General features: G+C 35.1%; 1 protein-coding gene across 2 annotated transcripts in view; it reads left to right on the top strand.

The window, feature by feature from the left end:
• Window positions 1-25,426, top strand: part of ADGRL4 (adhesion G protein-coupled receptor L4) — a 126,937-nt gene that overhangs the window by 47,287 nt on the left and 54,224 nt on the right. The window contains exon 3 of one of the 2 annotated variants that reach the window (XM_068538039.1): window positions 18,889-19,041. The exons of the other annotated variant lie outside the window; for it this stretch is intronic. Within the exon in view, the coding sequence (XP_068394140.1) occupies window positions 18,889-19,041 (153 nt within the window). The remainder of the gene's footprint in view (window positions 1-18,888; window positions 19,042-25,426) is intronic. 2 annotated transcript variants of the gene reach the window in all.

Genomic DNA, 25,426 nt, shown 5'->3' with positions numbered 1-25,426 from the left:
TACCTTTTAAAGCCATATACATTTACATGATAGGTTTTAAAATAATATTTTTAATTATAAGTAGAACAGTCACTCAGAATCTTTCATTTCTTTAGAAATGAAGGCCATCTCTCTCTATATATAGCTGATATATAATACCTACACATATATGAAAGGAGTTACTAGATATTTGCTCTGTTACATGGAGCAAAAATAAACTCATTTCTTTTTAAAATGAGTTTATAAATTAGGGGATAAAAAGAGTTCTTGGTTTAGCTCTAAGATCTGAAACAAAATTAAAGAACCTGTTTTTTAAAATGCTTTGAAACCAGCTCATAAAGAAAGAAAAGAAGACTAAATTTGGAAGTAAATCAAAGGAATAAAGTGGAGCAAACTGGATATATGAAAATGCAAATGCTAACAATCTAAGGATGCGACCTGTCTGGCTTCTTTTAAAACCACAGAAATATGTGCTTTGCAGATGAATTCAGTCTGACATTCAAAGCTGAGAGGCCCACACCTGGTGGCAACAGGGTCCAGGGGCAATCTTACTCCTCAACCAGACTTCCCACACTTTTGGTGAACAAGTGAGGCGGCAACAACAGATGGAGTGTCGTTGTGGAACAAAAAACATTTGGGGGGAAACATGTGCAGATGTATGCTGGCCATGAAACTATGCAAAAGGTCTTACAATTTGAGACATTAATCAGAAAACAGAACCCTTGCAGAGAATTTGAAAAAGATTTGGCACTAAGATTACATTCGTGAAACCAAATAGCTAATACCATCCTCCTCATCTTCAAATAATAAATTTTACTTCCCAGCATGTTCCCTTTCTAATTCAACAAACTCCTATCAGTGTGCTAGTTGTGAATATGTACAGTTCTTACATGATAAAAGGTTTGCTATAGGAACGAAACTATTTTTTATATAAGTTCCTTGTTCTGGATTTTATTCTTTTTAACATATTTATAATTTCCATTTGTTCTAAATATGCTACATTAGAAAACTTATGAGTCAGTAAGATTTACAATGAAACCTACTAATTCTGATCTTAGAATTACGCAGTAATGTGTTTCTGTTTACTGTCTTAATGAAGATTTGGCCATAAATATTAGACCTTAGCGTTCATACTGATATAAAATCCAGTCATCCTATTGATACAGTATGGTGATAAATACATGCTTTACAGAAACAGAGGTAGGATTCCATAACCTAAGCAGTGGGCTAAAAATAATTATTTACTTTCCTACATATTTACTCAACAGTTAGTACGCTTTGTTATCCATAGTATTTGTACAGAACCTTCAATGTACCGGTTACTCCCTGAGGACATTTGCTGTTTTATTTTTAAAGTCTTTACTTTTAAAGTAGCTTTAGGTTCAAAGTAGATTGAGAGAAAGATACAGAGATGTCCTGTCCACCCCCTAAGCCAACACTTGCACAGCCTCCTCCATTATCAACACCCCCCCCCACCAGAGCGGGATGTTTCTTACAATTGGTGAACCTGCACTGACACATCATTACCACCCAGAGTCCATAGCTTATATTAAGGTTCACTCTTGATGTTGTGCATTTTATGGGTTTGAAAAAATAAGTAATGAAATGTAGCCACCACTATATTATCATATAGACCATTTTAACTGCCCTAAAAATCCTCTGTGCTCTGCCTATTCATCCCTCCCTCCCAACTTCAATGGATTTTTAATGCTTACAGTAACTCTTCAGTGGACATTATTAATTCTGTTTTGCTGATGGGGAATTTAAAATGTGGACAAGTCACATAAGATTCAAACTTTATTATACATGACTCTTCAGTCTGTGTTTTCTCTCAATCTCTTATGGCTCTTTTCAACCAGGATTCCAAATAAGAGTTTCATTGTTTTTTTTTTTTTTTTCTTTTTTTGGTTCTGTGCTGTCATCACAGTTAAACTGAAATGAACTTTACTTTCTCATTGGAGAATAGTTTTTTTGGCACTGCGTTCATTGGAGATAATATAAATCTTGCTTAATATTTTAGAGTGTCAGCTCAGCTGTCAGATTTATAACCCAGCTCTGACCCTCCAGTGCTGTGCCCTTCAGCCTGCTGCTTAACGTCTGTCTCTGTGCTTTCAGTATTTGCATCTGTAAAATGGGGGCAATAGTTTTCAAAGGTGTGTTTTAATATCTAAATGACACAGTTAATGTAACTGCCTAGCACATAGTAAGTGCTCAATCATTATTATAGTATCATTATCATTATATATCATTATATATATCATTGTGTAATCATTATTATAAGAGATAGATGGAAATGGGTATAGTAGTTTTAATGCTTACAGTATCTTGTTCTTTCCAGCTATTGGTTTTCAGGGTAGGTTATTTAAAAGAGGATTCTGGTTTTACTTGTTATTGGGAAATCATTTTATTGTTTGCTACAGAAATGTTGGGTCGTGAGATAAGGAAGTGGTCCATTTTTTTCCTTAAATGAACACTTTATGGTTTGGAAATCTCCAAGAATACTATAAAAACTGAAATGTTAGCACGTTGTTCCATATTATTTATTTTTATGTTAGCCTACAAGTTTTGCCGGCTATGAACAAGCAGGTACAAGGAGTTAGTTTCCAAATATCTCCTTTTCTAGCACAGTTAAAATTGAATGATCAGTTAATATTTCACTTACATTTTATTCTTATAACAAAGTAGTCAATATTCTTCAGATTATAGGGGTTTTCAGTCATATTTAAGTGTGATTATTTTTAGAAATTTAGAATTTTAGCCTTTACATTAAAAAAGGAACCTCCAAAACTATGTATTTGCACTTTATCAGAACTGTGGACTATACTATTATAAGCATCAATTAGATTTCTATACTATGACTTAGGTGAATTTCTGTTTTTAAAGATTAAAATGCTAGGAATAAAATAGCTTCACAGTTTAACTTATTCATATCCATTACAGTCACTATCTGATTTATTGCTGAAAACAATTCTACAGAAATTGTAAAAGGAGCAATATTAATATCACCCCTTTGTAGGTGAGAATACAGAGACACAAAGTAGTACTAAGTGACTTGCCTGGAAAAACAGCCACTGGTGGTAAAAAAATGTTTATCTTCCTGATTTAAAGTCTTCATACTTTTGAACACACCAACAAGCAGAACTGTATTCTGATTACACATCTTTTCTCTTCCAGAATATCTGGTACAAATCATTTAGCCAGAACCAAGGAGTTCCCATTTTCAATGTCTGTACAACAAAGGCATTAGGCATAACTAACTGCTATCATCACAGGCATCGTTAAATGGGCTTTGAAAGAGACAGTTTTGATACTGTAACAGAAAACATCACAGAAGCAGAAAACAGTATTTTATTTGATGAGTTTAACAATATCTGAACTAATAAATTAGCTGTCATCCTTGCCCTGTGTGGAGATAAGGGGAATGAGGACACATGCAGATGCTTTTCTTGACATGCCAATTTGCAATTATCCCATGACAAAGCACAGTTGTACTGACTGATGAAATATTTTAGGTAGACAAAGAGGACTTAAATGGAAGAATTTTATTAGGTTTTGAAATGACATTGCTAACAATAGTGCTAGGGGAAAAATAAACATGAATACATTTTAAGTAGATAGTAGGGATGCAACCTAATACCAACAACCTAGAATGTCCTTGCTGTTTTCACTCACTTTTGCATCATATATGGGGATGTAAACAACTTAATTCTAAGGTTATTGTTGCAACCTTTTCTGCTTTGTACTTTGATCAGAAGTAGTGTCTGAACTAAAAATGAGATACCTCTAAGACTTCAGTGGCTTGTCATAAAAAGATGTTATTAAACATAAAAAAATGCAGTAACTGCATACTCTGAGCTAGAAAGGCACTAGAGTGATAAATGTACATTATACAGTAATATCAGGATCACTCTGATCTTGAACATTCATTTTCAAGTTGAACAAAGTTTTTGAATCAGTCTCCTTTGCTCTTAAGTATTCACATTTCAAGTTATATAATCAGTTTTACCATCCCATATTTATTTTCCGGACCAGTCAGATCACTGGTCCGGAAAATAAGGCATCATGTCTTTTCCCAGGGTCTGAACTATTAGCTAAATCATCCTCACACAGCTCAGTGTACCTAAACAGTGGTATAAGGCTGCAAAACTGATGGTGGAAAGCAATTTCTAACTGACCCTTAAGGCAATTATGTTAGGGCTAGAAGCGTGATGTTTGATTACACCTAGTATCATTTTCAATTTAAATAGCTATAAATTACTCATACCTTTTTTTGAATAGCAACGATTTTTTTAAATCAGTGAACTCTTCTAAGAATTGAAGAAATGTCCATATGTTTATTGTATGCCCCATAAAACAGTTTCTTTACATGCTTTAATTATTTCTTGGGGCCTTGACTTTATTATGTGTAAATTAATTTTTATCTTTTTTACTAAGAAATCCTATAAAACAGTCAAGTGACTATGATTTAAGACCAGCCAGACATAAATGATAAAATAATCGTTTTGTGGCATGCTGTAAGATAAAGGTAGAGTTGTCTTAAAATATGAACAAATGTCATATTTAATCCTGCTAATATGAAAACTAGGAGTACCAGGTTCATTTTACACAGTCCCAAAGGAGACCTCAAATATCCAAATCCAATTAGAGCTTTCCGTTTCGCTAGAGACTTCAGAAGGCAGAGAAAGATAATCTTGGCAGCACCCTGGGAGTCCAAATACTCCTAACTAGGCAGGGTGTATTAACTTTTCTTCTGGGCGCAGAGGAGTTTGGGATCAGGTATGAAAGGCAGACAGGTATACAAAGCAGCAGAGAAAGGTTGGAGCAAAGGAAATATGGAGCACGAGTTGCCTAGCAAGCAGCACGGCCTCTGTGTTGCAGTGGGAACACTGGTACGATTTATACCTCTTACAAATCCCATACTAAGTTTTCAACAGTTTGTCAATAAAAAGTGCAGGACATACTCTGATCTGGGTGCAAGCAAGAAGATTCAATATCATGGTCTCCTCACTGAGCAAGCATTTCCTGTGCATCTGCTATGTGCCAGATATGTACACTTGACTGAAAATACAAATATCAATAACTTATGGTCTCTTTCCTTGAGAATCTCACAGTTTAAAGTAGGTGGCATATTTGTAGATAGTTCATCAACTTACAATGATAACATACAGAAACCATATTTTATTAATAATAAAATATGAAAACAAGCTTTTATGCATGCTATAATTTTGCATATCAAGTATTCCTAAGAAAAGGTAAGCTTCCATGGCCATTTTTCTCAAATAGATTGGCACCGTATCTGGTGTTACTTAAAATTTGTTATTTGATTAGTTCTATTAGCCATAGGTTTTATGTATGTCCTCACCATTATTGCACTTTATTTTGTACATAGTGAGATACCTGTCAGATATGAAAGGGTATGTTACCAGAAAGATGGAAATAGTATTGAAATTAAATTTCTGTATTCCTTTCTTTTAAAAAATAAAAACTATGTATATTATATATTCACACATACATATATACATATATATTAGCTATAAAACAAAATACATAAATGACATATTTTTGAGGAAAGATCAATATGATTTATGGGAAATATTTAAAGAAAAAGATGTCATCCTGACATTGTCAAGATAAAGTTTATTCTTGATTGGAGAAGACAGGGAAGAGAAAGGAATCAAAGATGTCTTCAACATAGGACTGCAGGAGGACTCATGAAATGATGGTGTGGATGCAAAGAACTTGAGAGAGGCAGAATGGCTGTCATCTTTGAAGAAGGAGGTAACATATGAAAACTTCCCATGTTTAGTATAGGGAAATGCTGAGAGAGATAAGTGGGAGTATCTAGTAGCTGTTGAATTAAAATGCAGAGAGAGATCAAGGATGTAGGGAAAAAAATGTAAATCCCCAGGGGTAATAGTTGAACACAGAGAGTGAATGATGTCTAAGGAGAAGCACAAACGCTGCTTGCTGACTGAGGCACTTTAGGGATGCATTAAATGTTGATTACAGCATAGCCTGAAGTCTTGCCCATGCTCTGCTCTCCAGGCCCTGTTCCAAGATGCAGGGCTGCTTTCACACGGAGGAGGGGATGCTTCTTACAAATTGGTGCAAAAGTTTCATATGCTCACTTACTCCCATGCCTACAAAGCTGTGTCCACTCAGAGAGGGCACATTTTTCTAATACGTACAGTGGCACCATATCAAGGACATATATACAGTGGTGCCATATAAAGGTTATACATGCAGCCCTGATGGCCTGGCTCCAGGGTTGTTATGACTGCCAGTAAAAAAAACATTGCTTGGCCTTTGGCATACAGTAGGTCATCCACACATGGTGTCATAAAATGTGGAACTGACACTAAACAGAATCAAGTGACTCTAGCCATCTGTGCTTGTTCAAAATGTAGTTTATGTAGTTAAAATGCCAAACAGTCGATGGAGTGGATCATGACCAGCTTTTTAAAACATACTGAAATAATATAGAATTGGAAATATCAAACGACAGTAAATGACAGAAGGGTAAATATTTTTTATGAAAAAGTTGTTTCACTGTATTTATAAATATATCCAGTCATGGGGATGTATGCATTTCCTACCATAGGCAACTGTAAAAAAAAAAAAAAAAAAAAAAGTCTGCAAACCTTAACCTAGGAAATATATAGTAAAGTAGAAGAGTTATGACAATATCAAATTTTCTAACTCCACATCCAGATCACAGTTGGCTTTGCAATCTATATGGTCTGGGATAGAGGTAATTATGTTAGATCACTCAAAATGGGTGTCAAGGTATAGTTAATGTTTCAAGAGCAAAGGGTCATTGTCAGATTTATGGTCTATTCCAAAGGCTTATGGTTGCCAGAAACCTGATTTAAATATTTACTATGGCATTTGTGTGATAATTTTAAACTCTAGATATTATTTACAACATATATAAAATCATAAACTGCCCATGGGCACAGATATAGTTTAAAAAATCTGAATAACTGTTGTAAAATTTAATAGCTTTAGAAATATCATGGTGCAAGCAGATGCTTTAAAAAAAAGCCACATTTTTATTTCAGCGAAATAATTCATATGAGGATATGCCTCCAAGTAAGCATCTTTCTTAAAAGGTGTCAGAGATATTTCAAATGATTAGTAAGCAATAGGAGGTGAGATTCATCATTGTGTTTTTCAGGATGTCTCACTTATTAAACTATGGATGTTATCTAAAGTTAGCCAGTATTCTTCAAAATATGATTTTGAATGGCTGTAAATTATCACATAATTCAAAATATTTGTAATGGGTATTTAGGCGCTTGCTTATTCTTACCATTATATAACTTCAGTGAAAATTCTTGAACTAAATTTTGTCGTATCTTTGAACCTTAGAATTATTACCTAGAAGGGAAATTCCTGGGGGAAAAGATGTGGCCATTTTTTCAGGCTCTTGATTTAACAGTGAATATACTTCTGTTAGCAAGATATGTGAGTGCTCTTGTAACACCAACTCTGGCTCAGTATTCTCTTAAGTTCCTCTATTTTCTTCTTTACAGTTACGGGAAATTAAAATGTTGAAGTGTTAAAGTAATGTAAAAAGAGTTCAGACCAATAAAATCAAAGGAAATACAAATTGAACGGCATTACTTCTGTAAATTGCTGTTTTTTGGAAAAAAAAAAAGGTCATGATACCAGGTTGCCCACCAGTCCATACACTGTTCTAACACTTTCCCCAAGAGAAAAATCCAAAAATCAGAGTGGAGGCAGAATCGGAGTAAGATGTTATGGAAGATGTTCATGGGTCTTTGCTTTTTCTGCCCTATGCCCCAGTCTGGTTTTAAAACTTTAGTAGTAGCAAATAAGGAATACAGTGTGGGATAGTGTCGTAACCAATGACCATGGACTATTTATTGATCACGAAATAACAGCAAATCTCTAGCTTTAATAAAATTGGTGGTAAGAAATTTTAAAGGTATCGTGCTAAATTTATAGATGATAATTGACCTTCATTTGCTCTTTAATTTGAGTTTCTTTATTAGTAAGGATAAATATTTATTTGCAATTTTATATCTTGAGTTTCTTTTGTGAATTATATACTCATTTCTAGTGTCAGAAAGCTACAAAATTTCCATTATAATTTCTGATTTCTTCTGTCCTGTGCATTATTTAGAAGTTTTTGGGTTTTTGTTGTTGTTGTTGTCTAAAACTTTGGATAATTTTAATTAAAAAATTTCATTAAATTTTAATGCTGTTGATAACTAATTTAATTCACTGTTGTCAGCAATACTATTTTATATTATATATTTTGAAAAATAATAATGGGGAGATCTAATTTAGCATGTAAGAATTGAAAAATAAGGAAAAAGTAGATTAGATTGAGGAATTTGAAAAATGAGCGTTAAACTCTTGCCTTCCCCAAAATAAAAAGGTAACATAGAATTGAACATTAGACAAATACTGCTTTTCATTGTTAGTTTGATATCAAGATGAACTTGTTGGCTGATAGAGAAATAAGTTTCAAGTCTGTTGCCATTTCTTGCTCAGATATTAACACATTTAGGAATGGATAATAAAATGAGCAAACCTAGGAGAAGTTGGTATTACCAATGTGGGCATCAGGAACAAATATTACTCAGGCATGGGAAATCTGTCAGAGCCTAAAACTGAGTGCTGAGAAGTTATATAAATTTTCAGGGCTATACAATGCAACAAAAGCAAGCAAAATCCTAGTTTAGCTAAAAAGAAAATGCAAGCAAAACTCTGATAGCTTTTGCATTTCAGTAACATCTGCCACATCTAAATGTAGTGAATATAGAGGTGAAGGTTATGATCACAAGTTAGGGAAGTCATCATATTATCATAATATATGTACTGTTGGATACCAAAGGTAATTCCAAATTATATTAGAATATAATGTGAAAAAGGATTAGAGTCAATTTTATGATAAAGAGAGTACTATGTATTTGTAGGGTAAATGTTTAAACTTTTAATAAGTGTAGATTGGATATAGTTTTTTCCCAAAATATTTTATCACATTGATGAAGTGACAAAATTTATGACATCTTAAAATTAAGGAAAGAAGGTTTCATTAATAATTAAATCAGGCTGGCAGTAATGTGGGTATTCTTGATAATAAATGTGCCATCCCTATTTTCGTTGTCCTCCGATTTATTTTCAGGCTTGCTTTAATTTAAAGTTTAAGTGTTTTTATTATTAACAAAATAGTTGGATTGCATCTGTAAACTAATCTAACATGCTGTGTCTTATAATGGGGAAATATCAGTCTTTTCCACTTAGTTGATATATTTGATTGATATTTTTATTCCATCAAAATTATTTCATGTTAGCTATTTTATTTTTACTTATAGTTTCATTTTTTCTTTTATTTTTTTCTTAATCAGTTTACTTTTCATCCCCTTTCCTCTTGTTTTTTTTTAAAAATTAAATTGTAAATTCTGTCCATTTACTTTTTCTATTCATAATCAAACTCACATTTTTGTACTTTACCAAAATTAGGTACACATTTTGTACTTTCCTTTCTACAGTGTGCTTTACTTGCCACTGTACTCTATCCTCAGCCTGACCAAAGTAATATGAACCCACTATATCCAGACTATTAGGTTTTCCTTTCAGTAAATTTTTATAAGAATCCTAATTATCTTTTATATTGCACATTCATAATCATACAGTCATCATTCATTTGAATTTACGTACTGCAGGATTTGCTGTCTACCATTGTTACACCTCCATCTCATTTTCCCTTGTTGAGCTCTGTCTCCTAAATTCATTATTATTTGATTCAAAGGTATCTCGAATGTTTTCTTCACAGAGTGCATGGGTGATCTACTCGTTGAATCCATGTATTTCTACAAATGTTTTTCATCCTGATGAGTAAAAGATTTCTTTGGCTGGTTAGAGAACTAGAGAACTGGTCTCATAGTCATTTTATCTCAGTGACTTACACATGGTACCCTACTGTCTCTCAGTTGTGTTAGCAAGAATCTGATACTATTCTGATTGTTTTTCCTTTGTAAACTGGCAAATTCTTTTGCAACTGAGAGCTTGTTACTGAACCAAACTTGGGTCTGCTTGCCCGAAGTGCAGCAAATCCAATCTGCTGACACCAGGTTGTGGTGAAGGGAAGTACAGCGTTTATTGCAAGCAAGGAGAACAGGCAGCTCATGCTCAAAAGACCTGAACTCTCTGATGGCTTTTAGGCAAGGGTTTTTAAAGACAGTGTTAGAGGAGAGGGTCGTACGATGCATGATCAGGGCTTTTGTACCCAGAAAGGCCCCCCCACGCAGTCCTGCTTGGTTTACGTCCCCTCTTTGATACTCATCAATCCTGAGGGGAACAGGGGTAGGACAAGAAGGGGATAGAGAAATTAATTGTAAACTCAGCAGGGGAACTCAGTTTTAGAGGGACTCGGTTTCAAGTTTGTAAGATTTTTCTATCATGGATTTGACTTTCCCCTGGAATATGTATTATTTAATGATTAGAAACAAAAATCAATAAAACTAGTTTCTCAAAAACTATTTCATAGCCATCACTCAAGCACCAGAAGGACTATATATAAGAGTATTATTCATTTTTACTGTTACAGTTGATAGATACAATGAAATGAAAAAACTTCAGAATAATTAATTTATAATGTGAAATAAATGTATGAGGATTTTTATCCTACCGTTTGTATCAAACGAACAAGAGAAGTGGTTTCCAGTGTCTAGTGATTTATTTTTCTCCTGTTTGCTTACCCTGCTTACACTTGGTTTTGCTTGTTTGCTCTAAAATGTGTGTGTTAATAATTCCTACCAAGAATGGACCAAAAAAGTGACAGTAGTATAAAATGAGAATATTTTCTTAAGTGCTACATTTCCCTTGGAAAATAAGTAAATGCAAAAGCAGCAACAGAGACCATCCTATACATTTTTTTTTTTTTCCTGGCTTATATAGCCTTTGCAAAATCTGATCCATAGTCAAAGGCACACTTCTTTCATAAAATGTTCAAGTGATACTTGTTGCTTCAAACAATTAATAAAACACACATTTCCACTAAATAATTTTTTTTTCAAATAATAAATACCCAGCATGAACAATTTATTCTTATGTAATTCTACTTTCTTTACCATGGTAAATTCTAACATTTTGCATTTGATGTGTCTGACTTTTCCTTTACTAAATTGGATTTATTAATTTTATAGTTATGGGAAACATACATTTTATACTATGTGTTTTATAATCAACAGTGGTAACATAGGAAGTATATCTTCAGCACTGGATTTATTTTTTTCTCTGTCTTCTTAATAATTCTGCATATGTCAGTATGTTTATGTGGAGGGGTGGGTTATGTGTGTATCATACTCATATTCTGGGCTGCACTTGAAGAGTCAGGTGCAGAAGAAATTCCCAGAGGGGAAGAAAGATATAATTCCACGTGTCTCCTTTGATACCTTTCCTTGTCTTGTATAGCGGTTGGTAATGACAGTTCCAGCGTGGAAACAATAACTCCATTACTTTTCTTGACTGACTGAACCCATTCTGGTTTCATTGCAGCTCTCCTTATTTTCTTTCCCTTCTGCTGACCTTTTTCTCCCTCTTACCTCCATAACTATGCGTTTACCTTCATATTACCCAGAAAAATATAAACCATAGGAAGTCCATAATTGAGGGGGCTCGTAAGGATGATTTTTCTAAGTTCATTAAAGAGTGCTGGATATGAGAAGAGAATTACCAGTGTTACTGAAAACAAATGAGCCCAGGAGGCTGCCTTGCGGAGAAATAGGAAAAAAAGCTTGTGAGTTGCTCCACCTTTGACTTAGAGGGCCTGTTTCACAAGTAATCACACAATGGTTATAGTCATTTTAGTGTTCAAATTTACGGAGCAATACTGGCAATCATGTCCAGAGGGAAAATGTGTGTAAGAGTGACGCTGCTGTTAAAGTTCTCTGGCTTTCAAGTTGTTATAATCAATTTGAGCCCAGCCAATAATATTTCAAGTGCTAGAAAAAGTAAGGGGAATATTTTCTCTTTTCTAATTATTTTTCCCCATCTGTGGTCAATAGATTGAAAAATGGAATAAAAACTAAAATCTTGTTCAGATTTTGGAATGCCAGTGACCTATAAAGCTAGTAAAATTCTACATTATTATACAGGAAGTAATATAATTATATGCTTTGTTGCCAAAAACATGTCATTACCAGGGTATTCAATATCATTCTTGAATTTGGAGAATTATATACCCACTACTTATGCCTTGTTTAGAAGCACACTTTACAAAATACACCTCACTCTACAATACAAAGGTATAACTTGGTCTTTAGAGCCAGGCAGTCTTAAGTATAAAAAACACTTCCAACAGATTCTCTAAACTAGCATGATGTAATGCATCTGAGCTTTAATTTCCTAATAGAATGGGGATAATATCAATTATTGTGTTATTGTAATGATTAAATAAACTAAAATGAGCCATCTAGCAGAATGCCTGAAAAATGTTTCCTCTCTTCTTTCAGATTATTCGGTATAAATCATGCTGATCTAGTTTTTAATGTAAGCCAATAACTAAATATAAGCCAATAACTAAATCAGTAACTAACCATCAACCATAGGAACAAGCTGCCCAAAAACATATTGAGAGAAGATATTTCTGGCATATTCATCTGTGTATTATTTTAAAGCTTTGTGTAGTTTTCCAATAGGCTGGACTGAAGCATGTGGAACCCCAAGGAATTTTCTGGTCAACACTGAGACCAAACAGGTTAAGGGGCTTCCTTGGTCCTTTTTCTCTACCCTCACATCCTAACCTCTGGACTTTATCACTCAGTTGGCAGGAAGAGGCAAACTCAAGGAAGTAGAAGCATACAAAGAACAACAACAACAAAAAAGAAGGAAGAAAGAAAAGAAAAAGGAAAAACAAGAGAGTGTGATAATGCCCAAGGCAAAGTTCATTTAAACTACTGAGATCAAAGCAGGAGGAGTCAGGAGAAAGGGTCCATCTAGAGATAAGGGCAAAGGAAGACAACAGGCTTGTTCCCTGCCCTGGAGCCTAGTAAATGCCAGGCTCTTGCTTCTGACTCAGCCTCTGGAAAAGAAGGGAGTCTTGAGCTCCACCTTGTGTTTAAACAAGTTATGGCTTCATGGTTGACTATCCAGCTGTGGATATTCACATCTGAATGTCCTAAAGGCACCTCAGTCTCTCCACGCTCAAAAGTGAGCTCACTCTCTTAGCCCCAAATTAAGCTCCTCCTCTGCTTCTCTCTGTCCTCATGAGTCAATGTACCCAACAAATCCCTCCAAGTCAGAACCTGGGAGTCATCCTCACTTCCTCTCCAACTAACTCATATCCAGTTAGTCTCCAAGCCACACTAATATTTTAACATCATTTTATTATGAAAAATTTCAAAGTCACAAAAATAAAAACAAGAATATAAAGACCCAGGGACTTCCCTGGCGGTCCAATGGTTAAGACTTCGCCTTCCAGTGCAGTGGGTGTGGGTTCAATCCCTGGTCGGGGAACTAAGACCCCACGTGCCGCACAGCGTGGCCAAAATAAATAAATAAATGTAACTTTGAAAAAAAAAATACAACCTTAAAAAATATATATAAAGATCCACATGTTAGTCATTACCCAGATGACACAGTTTTCAGTTCATGACTAATCTAGTTGAATCCTACCCACTTTCCTTTCTCTCCCCAGATCACTGACTTCTAACATGAAAATATTTCTGATCTAGCCCACCTCCCCTCGTTTCTCCTTGACTCTGTTTTGTTAGTTTTTCATGTCTTACACTGTTTTAGCAGGTCTACCTGGATCTTAGCTAATTTTCCTTATATTTCAAAAATTGTTTTGAAATTCAAGTCCAATCAGATTTCTTCACTACATAAAATCTGATGATGGCCATCCTTTACCCACTGAATTTAGTCTGAAATTCTTAGCAAGTGTTTCCCGGTTTAGACCATATCTGTCTGCATAGATTCTGGCCCTACAGCCTCTACCTTCATGCCCGGTGTTCCACAATATAGTTCTCCTCTAAAGTATGATGCTTCTGCAGGCTTCAAGCATTTGGGTGAGTTCTTTCCTTTGTCTGAATGGATCATTGGGGCCCCTTTTGTTCGTCTGAATTTTTCTTATACTTCAGTGCCTGGCTCAAGCATCTCTTCCTCTTCTAAACCTTCTGTGCGAATAAGCGTCTCCCTTTTATCCTGAAAACTTGCTGAGGAAACCATCTCTTCTCTGAGTTACCAGTGTACCGCTAAACACCTCATTTATTTGTTATACACACCACATCCTAATAATTTGGGTTTTTGTCTGTCTTCTTCAGCAGCCATGGATCCTGTTATGTTACAGGCTGTGTGTATGCCTTTGTTCCTGTAGTGCTCAACCTGGTGTGTTAGGCTTGAGCCAGTAAGAATTTTTGCTGAAAGAATGCTGAATATTTCTCCTTATTAACATTTTTTGATAATTTTTAAATAATTTACCTTCGCTTTAATGGTGTTATAATGAATTTTTCAAGTGACATCCTAATCTAAATATTTATTTTATAATCCCACAAGAAGTATTAAATATAGAGTCACAGAGAGTGGGTAACATAACTGATAAATTGATTTAAACAATAGAAGTAAGAACACAAAAGAAGCAGACATATATTTTCCTATATTGTACCCATTCCAAGAAACTTTCTCCTTGAAACTTAATTATTATGGAGTTAGACACTGGGAAGTTTAAAGCTATTTAAATAATTCAGATTTATATATTACTTCACAAAGATAATTTTTTTGCCTATCTCCACTATCTTGGGGGGAGAGAGGCAGTTACTTTCAGATAAGTGGTATTTCAAGGAACAAGATTGGAGTCAGACCATTTAGGGAATTCGCCTATGTTGTATATCCAGTCCAGAAGATTGCGACATAGATAAGAAAATGTTTTTATTTCCAAATTCTTGATAAGGAAGCTAAGAGGTCAAGTGTTAAAAACTACATAGTAGGGAGAAACACAAAAATCAGTGTCAATCTTTGTTTTTTTCTTCCAGTTAATGTATTACCCAAGACTTAAAAATATGTTGGAGTCAAATACCATATTGATACATTAATTTGTTTTTAGAAACACAATCAGGTGATATAAAGTGGCTCATTTTCTTAGACTTGACCAATAACTCAGACATAGTGAATTCTTTTCCTCAGTATTTTTGCATATCATTTTTGCAGCTATAGACCACAGGGATACAATCCTCATCATTCTCTGTATTACCAATAACTGATCTGAGAGCACAATTTCTTTTAAAATTAATATAAACTTCTCCCAGTATACAGTGAAGGGAGTCAAATTTTGAAATAAAAATTGAAACTTTTATCTTAATAAGAACTCAATTACATGCTCCTATGTTACCTTGCTTTAGAATGTGAACTCGGACAGCAGGGCACAGATCCTGACTTTTTGATTAATTTTTACTTATTTCCCAGTGTAGACATACTCACATTTGGGAACTGGGAAACTCCATAAATATTTGAGTAACTGAATGATTGAATCAAACCCAAAGTGTGTGAAATATTTTTCTTTAACTTGATTTAGGTTCTTGTGTGTCAATTTGTGAGATACTCTCAGGTAATTATAATAAACTAGTCTAATTTATTTTGAATGCATACATAGACATATACGTTTGCTTTCTGAGTATATATGTGCATATAGTCATATAGAGTTGCATAATATCTCTGTATACAGAATAGATCAATTAATAATACACACATGTTAATAAAGTATTAACTCTTCAACATTTTATATAATGGCCATTCATAATTTCTCTTACTTGATTATCATATTTTCAGCAATTTTCCTTAACTCCTCCAGCATTTATACACTTTAACTTAGGGGTGACAAATGCCTAACCAAATGCTAAATGTAAAAAACAGTTTTAAATATGCTTTTCAAATTTTAAAAATTTTAAATCCTCTAAGTGAGGTGTGTACTTCCTTATATCATAAGCCACACCACCTTCTATTGTCTGACACTTGGTGGAGTCAAACTTTACGTTACCCACCTGCCTGGCCTAAACAAGCTTTTTGAGAGCTCAACCTTTGCACTTACATGTCTCCAAGTCGTTGGCCTCTAAGGGGAGCTCAAAACTCTTCTCTTGCTGCTCTACCTTTCTACTCACCCAAGAATAAATCAGGTCACATGTTGGGAATTAGAACTTTCAAAGGGACAAGGGATTGAACCCAAAAGAGGTGCCAGTGGGAGTGTGAAAAGAGACCTGATGCCATAACATGAAAAAATATTAGGTGAGAGGCCTGGCCTAGCTTTGCTCTAGACATTGGAGAAAATGATCTTGCTTCTTGTGGACTGACCAGTTTTCTCATGAACTGGTTTTTCCAAGCAATTGAAGCGGTCTTGTGCCAAAAGTAGAGTCTGGGTCCCTGAACCATTGTGGGAGAAGCCACACCATCGACCTGAACACTAACCTTGGCCTCTGACTAGAGCAGCAAATAGTCTTTTATTGTGCTGAATCACTACATGTTGGGATATATTTGTAGCAGTTGGCCTATTATAATTAATGTAATAAGTGAAAGTGATAAAACATATAAATATTAAAATAAAATTATGGAATAGAGCTGTATAGGTTGAATATATTGAAAGGATAGGATTTGCAAATCTTACCTGACTGTCCATAGTAATCATTTAAAAAAAAAAAAAAGAGAGAGGAATTCACCTCTAGTTGTCTGTCATATATTAACTTCTATACTTTTATCTATAATGTTTGAAAATGATTAAGTGGAAATAAATTTTACATTAGAGATAGAATACAAATAAAGTTTCTATTTTCCTTCTGAAATCTCTACCTCAATATCTTTTCTTCTCTCAAAATAGACCCATAATCCATTAGATACATTCTTATCTTATATATTTGCTTAAAATGATTCTCACAGAGGCAGCAGGATGCAACAGTTAAGAGAACAGGCTTTGGACCAAACTATTTGGCTCTGTAACTAAATGGCTGTTTGACCTTGACAAGTTACATTTCCTCTCTATGGCTTCTTGTCCTCATCAGTTAAGAGAATAATAATGGCACCTGCTTCCTAGAACTTATGTAAGGATTAAGTGAATTAGTATTTATATAACATTTAGGAAAATCTCCAACTCTTAGTTATCAATATACATGTTCAGTAAGCTGTGTTTAAATTAAATGTTATACAAATCATCCTTTTAAAATATTTTTTTTTTAATTTTAAACCAAATCAAACCAAATTTTTTAAATTTTTAACCAAATCAAACCTTGGTTTGATTAAAATGGAGAATAGAAATTCAAGACATTTTCCAAACTCAACTCGTACCACTATCCCCCTATGATTTCTCCCTGTGTCCCTGATTAGGGTTCCCTCTACCTCCAGAAACATCTCAATCACCCTTAGGCTTGCATGTTTGCCCAAAATTTTGCTTTCCTCTTAGTGATTTCCTTCTCTTTGTCTAACCAATACTTATCTACCTTAAATTAGCCAGTTTGGGTCTGTTACTTTCCTAGGGCTGCGCTAAGAAACTAGCACAAACTTGGTGGCTGGAAACAACACAGATTTGTTCTCTCACAGTTCTAGAGGCCAGAAGTCTGAAATCCAGGGGTTGGAAGGTCCATGCTCCCTTCGAAGGGTCTAGGAAAGAATCTTTGCTTATGCCTTTCTAGCTTCTAGTGGTTGTTAGCTGTCCTTGGCATTCCTTGGCTTGTAGCTGCATCACTTCAGTTTCTGGCTCTGTCTTCACATCGTCTTCTCCTCTGTGTCTCCATGTCTGAATTTCCTACATAGTATAAGGACACCACTCTTGGGGCCCTGCTAATTTAGAATGACCTCATCTTAACTTGATTATATCTGCAAAGGTCCTATTTCCCAATAAGCTCACACTCACAGACACTGGGGATTTGGACTTGAGTATATCTTTTTGGGAGACACAGTTCAGCCCACAAGAGGATCTAATGTCTCCTCCAGCCCCTCATAATCACTTCTGAGAAACACTTGTTTTCTATTTCATTTATTTGACAGATAATATAAATCTGCTTTCTGATTTTTAAAAAGGGTTTATGAACCTATATATATCTTTTCTGATAAATTACAGTATAAGAGTATAAGGGTAAGGACCAAGGATCATCATGTAATTTTTTTTGTATTTGTGTACCCTTCCATATACAGTACAATACATATGATAATGAATAAATACATTAATGAATAAATGAAGGGATGCAAACCTGGTAACACAAAATTCTTCTGGGGAGTAAGTGACAAAAATAAATGGCACATGATTAGAGTATATCAATGTGTAATCTCTGATTTTTCATTTTTAACTTATGGTATGCTTTTGACTGATTATAAAGAGTATTATAATTTCACAAATAAGATATTCATTGACATTATAATAATTAAATTATATGTAAAAATTTGAAAAATAATCCAATATAGATTCAATAGCTATGTTTAGTGTTTTTGAAGTAAGAGATTCTATTTTGCTTTGCAACTGCAAAGGTTTCACATTTAAACAAGAATAACCAAGTATGGAATGTGGATTCTTTTTTTTAATTAATTAATTAATTAATTTATTTATTTGGCTGCGTCAGGTCTTAGTTGCAGCACGCTGGCTCTTCGTTGCAGCATGCAGGCTTCTCTCTAGTTGTGGCACCTGGGCTCTAGAGTGTGTGGGCTTAGTTGCCCCGCGGCATGTGGGAGCTTAGTTCCCCAACCAGGGATCAAACCCACGTCCCCTGCATTGGAAGGCGGATTCTTAACCACTGGACCACCAAGGAAGTACCTGGAATGTGGATTCTTATTATTAACTTTTCTTAGAAATAAACATACATACCTTAAACTATTTAATGGGCAAAATTCCCAAAAACTGATGGAAACTAGGAATTCATCTCAATTATATAAAAATAATGTTTTAAATTGATATGTCCACAGATGATAATGAGTGTGGAAATTTAACGCAGTCCTGTGGTGAAAATGCTAACTGCACGAACACAGAAGGAAGTTACTACTGTATGTGTGCACCTGGTTTCAGATCCAGCAGTAACCAAGACAAGTTTATTACTAATGATGGAACCATCTGCATAGGTAAATTCAACTATCTAACTTAAAATTTGTACCTATCTCTTATTGCTTATACCTCCAGAGATTAAATAATATTCAAACCAAATTCTGTCAGTCCTTGATTGTACCCCGTTGTTAATACTATCAAAAACTTCATTAATTCCCTTAATTCTCCAGTATGGTGTCAGTTACTATGGTATATTTATCCAAGGGTATAAGAAAAAGAGATTTTTTTTTTTGAGAATATCAACCAGTTTACCAAAAAAAAAAAAAAAAAAAAAATCGTGAAGTTATGAGATCTAGCATTGGTGGCAAACAACAGAATAAATGTTTACACTTTAAAGTAATATATTCCCTCCAGAAAATTATCATTGCTTTCACCAGATATTGATGCTTATATAAATATGAACTCTGAGATGGACCCTACATTTTCCTAGAAAGTGTTCAAGAAAGCATTACTTGTGAAAAAATTGTCCTAGTGCTTTTACTGCTGCCTGCTGAAAGTTTGTCACACTTAAGATCTGCATTCTGTTTTTCTAAACACTAGAGTCCTACTTAGAAAATCATCTCAGATTCACTAAAATGTCTTCTGGAGGGATATTAATTTCAATTCAATCCCTAAGTGAAATATTGTGAGTCTGAAGAGAGTATCTAGATTTGTTTTAATGTCCTTCTGTTGTATTTTGGTCACACACTTGATTTATCAGATCCTATAGTCTGAGAAAAATAATTGCATAGAAATTTCAAAAGATGAACAATTTTCAGAGACAAATTCTCTGGAGCCAAAGACTTTAACTTTGAAAATACATTATGAATAATCTTAATCATGGTTTCTAAGAAATTGTCCAGTTTACCAACAGCTGGTATAATTATGATTGATAATAATCTACAGAATTAACAGATGAACCAAGGCCCTGAGAGTTAATCACATAACCAGGGGTAGATATGAGACTTGAACTCAGGACCGTACATGCAACATGGGCAGGAGTAAGGTGCTGCTTCTACTTTCCGTAGTTAGATAAACGAGAGATGTCTAAATCAATATAGATCACACTAAAACCTTTGATGAGCTTCTAGTGAGGTTCTCATCAGTGAGCTAAGAAGAAGTCTGGCAATGTTATTATTAACACACATGATAGTCAGGAGATAATGTTCGAAGAGAATGTATCATTGAAATGTCTGTATCAAAGAAATTATCCTGTCTTGTGTACTTATTGTTCATAGCATTTTCTCTGCTACATAAACCAGGTAGATTTTATTCTCATATTATAGCCAAGGGAAGTTACGAGCTATTCCAGATTCACACATTTAGGATAAAGGGAAGATTAGGATCACAGTCTTGTATCTAGAAAGCCATTGGTATTTCCACAAGAGTCTTAAATGTGTGGCCATTTAAATCTCACATGAATCTGGATCATGCAAATGCAGTGGATCAACTTTGCAAGAGCATAAATGATTTAAAATATGAGAAAATAATGCTATTTCTGTTGAATTATAATTTTGTCTTTATTGTTTGCAGCAAAAATTTTTATTGGATTATAGCATTACAATATATGTGAGAAATTAGAATTTTCCCAGAAAACATAGTACCTCACTCTTTGTTCTTCTCAAACCTAAACTCTTGTCTCTAGTTTTAGAATGTTATATAATGTGTGCCTATTTTATCTTTAGTAGATAAGTTCGAACTACGTAGCTGTATAAGCTTTACTAGAAAAGTTCTAGTTAATGAAGAAATGCAACTTATAACATCTTAATCACTGGAATTTAATACAATTTTAACTGTGCTCTCCATTCCCTCTTGTCTCTAGAAGACATCTGTCTTTTCATCTGATCATGTTTACTTTTAATATGCCTCAGTTCACAAAGGGATATATATTTCTCTCTCTGTATTCCTTAAAAGTAAAGAATTCCTGTTTAGAAAAAAATTAATCACAGATACAGAGAAAACACACACACAAAGATAATTGAAAGCCAACATTTTACGGGGGTGTAATACATTTGTAATGTAAGACTCTTTCTCCCAGTACTCAATTATTATTGAGATACTGTGGAAGGGCCCTACATTTTTGCTAATTCCCCTTTTAGCTATTTTAAGTAATCAGTAAACAATAACTTAGATTAAAACCCAATACCCAATATTGAGTCCTTCAATTTCTACCTGTTTTGTTTGATGGATTATTCGGTGAAAAAAGTCATTCTCTGGAAAATTGTTATTTCTCACCAGTTTTGTTGTCCTTAAAGATTAAGCTTTTTTCAGAAGCAGAACAGCTATTTCTTTTCCTTTTTTTCCCCCAGTCCTATAGTAATTTTCCTTGTGCACTGTGATAATCCTCAGGGAATTTGAACAGAGAATCATAATTCTGTTTCCTTTTTACATTAGTGTATCACCTTGTAGTAGATTGCTTCTGATTTGAAAGTTTAGCTGATCCTTAAATTCGACATGTCTGGTAATTATAGTCATTAAGAACCTCTATAAAAACATAATGAGGAGGAACCAAGATGGTGGAGTAGAAGGACGTGCTCTCACTCCCTCTTGCGAGAACACCAGAATCACAACTAGCTGCCAGACAATCATCTACAGGAAGACACTGGAACTCACCAAAAAAGATACCCCACATCCAAAGACAAAGGAGAAGCCACAATGAGACAGTAGGAGGGGCACAATCACAGTAAAATCAAATCCCATAACTGCTGGGTGGGTGACTCACAGACTGGCAAACACTTATACCACAGAAGTCCACCCACTGGAGTGAAGGTTCTGAGCCCCACATCAGACTTCCCAACCTGGGGGTCCGGCAACGGGAGGAGGAATTCGTAGAGAATCAGACTTTGAAGCCTAGTGAGAATTGATTGCAGGACTTCGACAGGACTGGGGGAAACAGAGACTCCACTCTTGGAAGGAACACACAAAGTAGTGTGCACATCAGAACCCAGGGGAAGGACCCCAGGGGAGACTGAACCAGACCTACCTGCTAGTGTTGGAGGGTCTCCTGCAGAGGCAAATGGTGGCTGTGGCTCACCTTGGGGAAAAGGACACTGGCAGCAGAAGTTCTGGGAAGTACTCCTGGGCGTGAGCCCTCCCAGAGTCTGTCATTAGCCCCACCAAAGAGCCCAGGTAGGCTCCAGTGTTGGGTTGCCTCAGGCCAAACAACCAACAGGGAGGGAACCCAGCCCCACCCATCAACAGTCAAGTGGATTAAAGTTTTACTGAGCTCTGCCCACCAGAGCAACAGTCAGCTCTACCCACCACCAGTCCCTCCCATCAGGCCTCTTAGATAGCCTCATCCAGCAGAGGGCAGACAGAAGAAGCAAGAAGAACTACAATCCTGCGGCCTGTGGAACAAAAACCACATTCACGGAAAGATAGACAAGATGAAAAGGCAGAGGGCTATATACCAGATAAAGGAACAAGATAAAACCCCAGAAAAACAACTAAATGAAGTGGAGATAGGCAACCTTCCAGAAAAAGAATTCAGAATAATGATAGTGAAGATGATCCAGGACCTCGGAAAAAGAATGGAGGCAAAGATCAAGAAGATGCAAGAAATGTTTAACAAAGACCTAGAAGAATTAAAGAACAAGCAAACAGAGATAAACAATACAATAACTGAAATGAAAACTACACTAGAAGGAATCAATAGCAGAATAACTGAGGCAGAAGAACGGATAAGTGACTTGGAAGACAGAATGGTGGAATTCACTGCTGCGGAACAGAATAAAGAAAAAAGAATGAGAAGAAATGAAGACAGCCTAAGAGACCTCTGGGACAACATTAAATGCAACAACATTCACATTATAGGGGTCCCAGAAGGAGAAGAGAGAGAGAAAGGACCGGAGAAAATATTTGAAGAGATTATAGTTGAAAATTTTCCTAACATGGGAAAGGAAATAGCCACCCAAGTCCAGGAAGCGCAGCGAGTCCCATACAGGATAAACCCAAGGAGAAACACGCCAAGACACATAGTAATCAAATTGGCAAAAATTAAAGACAAAGAAAAATTATTGAAAGCAGCAAGGCAAAAACGACAAATAACATACAAGGGAACTCCCATAAGGTTAACAGCTGATTTCTCAGCAGAAACTCTGCAAGCCAGAAGGGGAGTGGCATGATATACTTAAAGTGATGAAAGGGAAGAACCTACAACCAAGATTACTCTACCCGGCAAGGATCTCATTCAGATTTGATGGAGAAATCAAAAGCTTTACAGACAAGCAAAAGCTACGAGAATTCAGCACCACCAAACCAGCTCTACAACAAATGCCAAAGGAACTTCTCTAAGTGGGAAACACAAGAGAAGAAAAGGACCTACAAAAACAAACCCAAAACAATTAAGAAAATGGTCATAGGAACATACATATCGATAATTACCTTAAACGTGAATGGATTAAATGCTCCAACCAAAAGACACAGGCTTGCTGAATGGTTACAAAAACAAGACCCATATATATGCTGTCTACAAGAGACCCACTTCAGACCTAGGGACACATACAGACTGAAAGTGAGGGGATGGAAAAAGATATTCCATGCAAATGGAAATCAAAAGAAAGCTGGACTAGCTATACTCATATCAGGTAAAATAGACTTTAAAATAAAGAATGTTACAAGAGACAAGGAAGGACACTACATAATGATCAAGGGATCAAACCAAGAAGAAGATATAACAATTATAAATATATATGCACCCAACATAGGGGCACCTCAATACATAAGGCAACTGCCAGCAGCTATAAAAGAGGAAATCAACAGTAACACAATAATAGTGAGGGGCTTTAACACCTCACTTACACCAATGGACAGATCATCCAAAATGAAAATAAATAAGGAAACAGAAGCTTTAAATGACACAATAGACCAGATAGATTTAATTGATATTTATAGGACATTCCATCCAAAAACAGCAGATTACACTTTCTTCTCGAGTGCGCACAGAACATTCTCTAGGATAGATCACATCTTGGGTCACAAATCAAGCCTCAGTAAATTTAAGAAAATTGAAATCATATCAAGCATCTTTTCTGACCACAACGCTATGAGATTAGAAATGAATTACAGGGAAAAAAACGTAAAAAACACAAACACATGGAGGCTAAACAATACATTACTAAATAACCAAGAGATCACTGAAGAAATCAAAAAGGAAATCAAAAAATACCTTGAGACAAATGACAATGAAAACACGATGATCCAAAACCTATGGGATGCAGCAAAAGCAGTTAGTTCTAAGAGGGAAGTTTATAGATATACAAGCCTACCTCAAGAAACAAGAAAAATCTCAAGTAAACAATCTAACCTTACACCTAAAGGAACTAGAGAAAGAAGAACAAAAAAACCCCAAAGTTAGCAGAAGGAAAGAAATCATAAAGATCAGAGCAGAAATAAATGAAATAGAAACAAAGAAAACAATAGCAAAGATCAATAAAACTAAAAGCTGGTTCTTTGAGAAGATAAACAAAATTGATAAGCCATTAGTCAGACCCATCAAGAAAAAGAGGGAGAGGTCTCAAATCAATAAAATCAGAAATGAAAAAGGAGAAGTTACAACAGACACCACAGAAATACAAAGCATCCTAAGAAACTACTACAAGCAACTCTATGCCAACAAAATGGACAACCTGGAAGAAATGGACAAATTCTTAGAAAGGTATAACCTTCCAAGACTGAACCCGGAAGAAACAGAAAATATGAAGAAAACATAATGAAAAACTCCAGTACAGGGCAAGAAATGACCCTAGCAAAATTCTATATCTTTAGTCTATATTCAAATACTATTTTCCATGGATGAGGTAATTTCGTTGCAGAAGGCTTTGAGTGAGATTTAGCATCCTGCCTATTTTTCCTCTCCTTGGAATCAGAGTAAAACAGAACTTTTGGTGCTCAGCTCCGAAGAGACCTTGCTCTAGACCCGCATTTCACAAGTGGGGAAACTGAGGCATCCAATGGTAAAGTGACTCTCCCAAAACCAAATGAGTAGAACCCAAGAACTTCTTCACGTTTTCTGTGTGCTTAAGAGCAGTGTTAACTACTTGTAATTTTTTATGTCCTATTGCCTTAGGTACCCTGATAAGTACAGATTTTTTTTCTGGCTTTGAATAATATTAACATTCAATTTTGTTTTTGCAAATTGATTCCACTAATTAAACATTGTATCTTTTTTCTTTGCAGTCTATGAGTTAAACAACATTAGAAAATTCAGTTATTGGTGAAAATTATAAGAATCAAAACAATCATATGACCATGTTTTGAAAGAAGATTATGATAAAATACTGCTGGGTTGGCTCAATGTAGACAGGAAAAACAAGCATAACCTTATTAATGAAAAAGTAGCAAATGAACTTTTTGACATGCAAAACAAGGAAATGCGTGTTATGATGTGCTTACATTTAGCGAAATCGAGTTATTAGTGTTGAG

The sequence above is a fragment of the Eschrichtius robustus genome, chromosome 3, assembly GCF_028021215.1.
Source record: "Eschrichtius robustus isolate mEscRob2 chromosome 3, mEscRob2.pri, whole genome shotgun sequence".
NCBI lineage: Eukaryota > Metazoa > Chordata > Mammalia > Artiodactyla > Eschrichtiidae > Eschrichtius > Eschrichtius robustus.
The sequence above is the reverse complement of the archived record's forward strand: the minus strand, read 5'-3'. Positions and strand labels throughout refer to the sequence as shown.